This window comes from Pteropus medius, unplaced genomic scaffold, assembly GCF_902729225.1.
Source record: "Pteropus medius unplaced genomic scaffold, Ma_sr-lr_union100, whole genome shotgun sequence".
NCBI lineage: Eukaryota > Metazoa > Chordata > Mammalia > Chiroptera > Pteropodidae > Pteropus > Pteropus medius.
Window position 1 is genome coordinate 3,152,092 of NW_024356248.1, and position 6,000 is coordinate 3,158,091.

The following is a 6,000-nucleotide window of genomic DNA, read 5'->3' on the forward strand; positions in this document are numbered from 1 at the left end:
CAGGTGATCATGACTGCTCAGAAGACTGGTCTGGAAATTGTTTTTCCTGATGATTCCTCTTTCCTACTGTAAATACCCGGGGTTGACAGGAAGAGCTGACACACTCCTATGTCCTTACTCTGACCAGAGGGAGATGGACAGACTATGCTCATTTGATTGTGGCTTATCTTATGTCCTGTAAGATAAGCCATGTACCATGCTTTCTATTTCACCAAAGGTTTTCATTTGCAACATCGCATCTTGATTTTGATTTTTATGATGTCCCTAGTGGTTTTCAGAGTGTTTACGATTAACTCCATTTTATATAGGGAGCTCAGAGCAGTTAATGACTTGCCCACGTTTGCATAATTTCAAAATGAGTAAGTGGCAAATCGAGGATTTCAACTCAAATACTTTTTATGACTAGACAGATGCCCTCCTTGAGCGAATTTTTGTCAGACTCCTCTGAACCCTGTTTTTGAGGGCTGAATCTCAGCCTTCTGTGTCTTTCCTTGCTGAGCCTAATTTTAGCAAGATTTCTGCTACATCGTCTTGGCAAGAAGCCCCTACCTTTGATATCTGATCCAATTCTTCACCCTTTGTATGGAACTCCATGTATCTAAATTCTTGGCTTGTCTTTGACCAGAACCTTGCGTTGCCAATTGCGCAAGAACCCCCTTATCCTTGATGTCTCCCCTTAGATTCCATCCAGGGATCCCTTCACTCTGTTAATTGGCTGTCAATCCGCTTTTGTCCTCGTTGTACTTGGACTGAGCTTAATCTCTCTCCTCTATTGCAATAGTCTTGAATCAAATCTGTCTTGTCATTTTAGAAAGAGTCTGGTGAGTAAGTTTTTAAAACCGTCTCCAGAGGTTATTCTAATGTACCATTGAGCCAGATCAGAGAGTCTGAGGTTTACTTTGGTTTATCGGAATTATAGTGGGTAGGTAAGGCTTGAACAGTTAATTAAATAGCCTGACTCCTTAATTCTTATATCCTCCTTAAAAAAAAAAAATAAAAGAGAAGAATCAGGCCCTCAGAAGTGCTCCTTCCTGCACTCTGGGATACAAGGACTCGCCTGGGCCCACAGGGCTCTTGGTACAATGTAGAGCTTCAATCATTATTCTGAGCACATGTAAGTATCACAGAGAAACTGATCCTTAAAGCTTCGTGATCTCAGAGGCGACTGAACTGAACCCGCCTCACTTTAGGAGTAAGCAGAGAATTATGTACATTTTTCCAGAAGCAGTCTTTGAATTGGTGAAACATGGAGAAGTGAACAAATTTTTTCAAGTACTTCCGTGATTTTGTGTTTGTTTGTTGTGAGAACACTGAAGACCTATGCTTTAATAAATTTCAAGTATACGATATTATCACCTAGAGTCACATTGTTGTCCATTCGATACCAGGATTTACTTCTACTTGCTTTGCCAGGTGCCAAGGATACAGCAGTTAGTGAAGAATGATCCTCTGGGTGAAATAGGAAGAGAGAGAACAGGTCCTCAGTGCTGTGCTGGATCCCACCAAGCACAGGGCACCGAGGGGCTGCGGTGGGGCGGGGCGGGGCGGGGTGGCGTGTGGCCAGTGGGCTTTGAAGGAAGTTCAGGGCAAGGACCAAGCACGAGGTCACAGAACTCATAATTGGTGAGGTCCACATTGTAACTCACACCGAGTGAGCTTCAGGGCCCCTGCTGCCAAGCTCAGGTGCGTGGGTTGCGAGTTAAATAGTCTTCAGGCTATTACGTGAAGGAGGTATCCCAGGTGAAACTTAATTTGTCAGTAATTACCTCATTAAGATGCGATTGCTTCATGAAAGACCATGTAGGGTCCGAATACCCACACGTTGCTATTTTCCTATATGTGTCTTGGCCCCCTTCCTGGTAACACGGAGAAATGTAGTGGGAATTTCTGAGTACATCTATATTTTTGCTTTTTGTTAGTTGAAATTTTTATTTGGACAATTGCAGATTCCCATGAACTCGTAAGAAATAACAGAAATATCCCATCTTAATTCATTTCCCCTAGTGATCATTGCACACTGTATATGCATATCAAAACATCACTGTATGCCATTTTTGTCAATTCTCCTTCAGTAGAGCAGGAGAAAAACCTACCATTCCAAAGTAATAAAATCATGCGAGCATGTTTTGATTATTTAAAATTTCTTCCAAGTCTGTGTTGCAAAAGCAACATCCGCCTTTCCATCTAACGATTTCTCTACTTTCCTTTGTAACACGAAACCCACCTTTTGCATTATAATTTCATGCTATTCGGAATCTTTGAAAGTCATGTGTATCTTGCTAGAAATATACAAATTAACTAGACATCTTTTAGTAAAAACAGTTTATTTGATGAACAAAGGTTTTCAAAGGGGAGAGAAAGAAGGAGCCACCAGCCTATACCGTGTCAGAAGGCAGGAGTTTCCTCTTCAGTCTCCTCATGGCTGACTTCATCTCCTGGTTCCTCAGAGTGTAGATCAAGGGGTTCAGCAGAGGGGAGATGACAGTGAGGGTAGCAGAGATGGCTTTGTCCGTGGGGAGGGTGGTGAAGGGCCGGGCATAGACATAGATGCCAGGCACAAAGTGCAGGGTCACCACAGTGATGTGGGAGGTGCAGGTGGAGATGGCTTTCTTCCTACCGTCCCCTGCCTGAAATTTCAGCATCATTAGGATAACTGTGTAGGATACTAGCAAGAAGATAAACCACAGGGTAGTGACTAAGCCATTGTTGGAAATCATCAGGAGCTCCAGTGCAAAGGTGTCAGTGCAGGCAAGTTTGAGGACCTGAGGGACGTCACAGTAGAAAGTGTCAAGGATATTGGGCCCACAGAAGGGGAGTGGGAGCAACAGGGCAATCTGCACGATGGAGTGGGTAAAGCCCCCCACCCAGGCCGCCACTATTAACCCAGTGCAACGGCCCCTGCTCATGATGGTCACGTAGTGCAGGGGCTTGGAGATGGCCACGTACCGGTCTAACGCCATCACCGACAAGGAAAATACATCCACCCCTCCAATGAGGTGGAAGAAAAACATCTGGGCGAAGCAGCCACCGAGGGAGATGGCTTTCCTCTGCGACAGGAGGTCCACCAGAACCTTGGGAGCTGTGATGGAGGAAAAGCAGATGTCGGCGATTGATAAATTACGGAGCAAAAAATACATGGGGGTGTGCAGGCGGGACTCGCAGGTCACGGTGACCATGATGAGGAGGTTCCCCAGCAGCGTCGTCACGTACACCAGAAGTAGGAAAAGGAACAAGAGCAAGCTCAGTTCTCGTTCCTGGGTCAGGCCGAGGAAAATGAATTCTTTTACCCTGGTGCAGTTTGTAAACTCCATTGAGTTTCAAGCTACTTCTGATGAAAGTCCTCGGCTGTTTACTCTGTTTTCTTCCTAAACGCTGGGAACGTCACTCAGGATGTTCCTCATGTGGCCGGAGCGTTTGGGATTTGTTGAGTTGTCCAAATTTTTAAGATTATACAGAGTTTGTTGATCAAATCCAATGATCATATGCAAGGTCATTTAATAATACTTTTCCTGTAAAACTGTTTTTGGAGAGAATGAGCTATTATGTTAAGTGGTGACAGTTACATAGCATAGTCTAATTAATTTATTTTAATTTTAAAATTGTATTCAAGTTTTATTCCATACATATCAAATGTCGGGAACTGTGTGGAGCATTAAATACAAAGCCAAGTTAGACATGGTTCCAGCCGTTGTAGACTGAAGAGTCTACAGGTCTAATATTCATCATAGGAGCAAATATTCTGATGACTTTAAGAGGGTCTCGTGTTGCCGAAAAAAGAGGATGTCGTTCTTTTTCCTGTTGCAGGGTTGCTATGGCATGACTTGGTTTTCTTGCTCTTGGCTATTGAATGGTGAATTGCTTAGAAATGTGGCCTGTTCATCCATGGAAGTCACGTGTTATTGTGACTACTACATACTAATTAGATTACTGGCTCAATAATTATTTTCAAATGTTTATAATATGCTATTGTGAAATAGATCGAAAGCATGTATAAATATGAATCTCAATGACCATCATTAATTTATTCATGTCGTGGAAAACACACTGAAACATGAGAGAAATTTTAAGTGCTCCACACTACAGTTAACTTAGCCGTGTGCTGTACAGCAGTCCTCTAGAGCTTCTTCGTTTTGTCTCAGTGATGCAATCCTTGCTCGAGTGTGGGGAGAGAATAAAGATAGTGACCGGCTCTGAGAGGTGGTCCATATGCATCAATATCCTCTCCTCTGCCTCTTTCCCTTTGTGGATCAAAGATAAGAGAGTGGAGGGAACACACAGCAGGGGAGACGTTGGTATTGTGAGACTAATGCCTGTTTCTTAAAAATCATCATGCTTAGGAATTTTATAATATGTGTTCCGTGTCATACTAGGCAAGTGAACATTTATTGCGATCTTCAACTGTATATGGATAAATTGGACCACATTGTCAGAGGGCTTACAGCCTATGGAAAGTGGGTGATTTGTGTAAATTGCTGCACATAGTGCATAAGAAAATGCGAAATGAATCATGAGCGAATTAGAGGTAGATTAGGCTGGGCTAGGAGTTGCGATAGGACATTTCACGATTTCCAGCAGTAACATAGGCTACTATATGTTGAGTGCTTTCTTGTGTAAAGAGGTATGAGAAGTTATTTAATTTTTATCACCGTCCTTTAGCGATGTTATTCTTATGAAAGATGTTATGAATCAATGTTTGGCTGAAGGGAAGAGATGGAAATAGGATGGAAGAAACAGTTGTCTTTTCCCCTTCAATCAGAGAGATATATATAGTCTAATTTAATATCATATATAGAGAGAGTTGAATTTTGTATAGTAAGAATGTTTGATAAAGTCTGTCTGAAGATGAGAATTTGGCAGAAAGGGGCTCTGGAAAGCCAATTTCCATTGACCCGAGTCTGAGGCAGCGTCACCGCAAAGCAACTCAAAGTCTCACAGCGCATGATCCCGTCTCTGACAGCGAAGGGAAGGCATCGCTGAAATCTCTCTTAACACAGTATCCCTCTTCCCAGTGACTAACACCCACCTTTGTCGTTTCTGCCACTGAGACCATCTTGGCTCTGAAGCATTTACTATACCTGGAAAATATCAAAGTCAAACTATTTATGCATAATCAAAATAACATCTCAACTTCACTATGCATAACCCTAACCTTAGCTAGAAGTTTAATGTCTTTACCTGATTCCTGTGATCCTGAAACTCCAACTGCAAGATGCATGCTATCAGGTGCAGTGCAGAAGAGAATACCGGTGACGTGAATTCTTGAACATTTTGTTTCTGAAGGTAAGGTCCTTTGGAAGACTAAAGATCTTACAGTGCCTTTGCTCCGTTTTCAGGAGAGAAAGGGCAGGTTCAAAGAATCACATCTTCAAGAACTTCCATTCCGTGCCTGTCTTATGTAGAAATCCCTGAGCCTCGGGCCTAAGATAAGAATTGCAAAGGGAATAATTTTGGACAAGAAAATGGAAGTCTAGAGCCTGATTCTGCCATTGGTGATGAAGTTGCAATGGGAGTTATTAAAAAGTTACCGAGACATGCATGTGTGTACACACACATTTTGATAAGTGTCCAAATTATTTAGAGACAGTACATCTATCCCCTTATCTGCAGCTCAGTGAGAATGTTGTGAAAACATGCCAAATATTGTGCCCCAGAGACTCCAAGAGTCCAATTTTCATGGCTTGCAAGGCTCAGAGGACACTATATTACAAGCGAGTTTCAATTAGATGGCCAAAACCTGCAAGAAGAGAAATGGACCTCAAGTCCTTTGCTACCAGTTTGGATTCTAATTATACACAGGATGATTATAGCCTCTCGGTGTTGCTCTGATTCCCCACATGTAGAGACACCTGGGTTAGACAATACTTGAGGAACGCATATATTTCCTATTTTCCAACAGTCTACTCTTATGGAATCTCTCAATTTGGATACAGCTAGTGATTGAAGACAAAATCCATTTATCGAACGGTTCGATCTTATCAAGAATGCACTTCCATGTTTTCC

The 6,000-nt window shown here is 42.4% G+C and overlaps 1 protein-coding gene across 1 annotated transcript; it reads right to left on the reverse strand.

Annotated features, from left to right (window-relative positions):
• Window positions 1–2,375: 2,375 nt before the first annotated feature.
• LOC120600693 (olfactory receptor 4D10-like) lies at window positions 2,376–3,311 on the reverse strand. Its single transcript, XM_039860175.1, has one exon. The coding sequence runs from the start codon at window positions 3,309–3,311 to the stop codon at window positions 2,376–2,378; it is 936 nt and encodes a 311-aa protein (XP_039716109.1).
• Window positions 3,312–6,000: the final 2,689 nt, after the last annotated feature.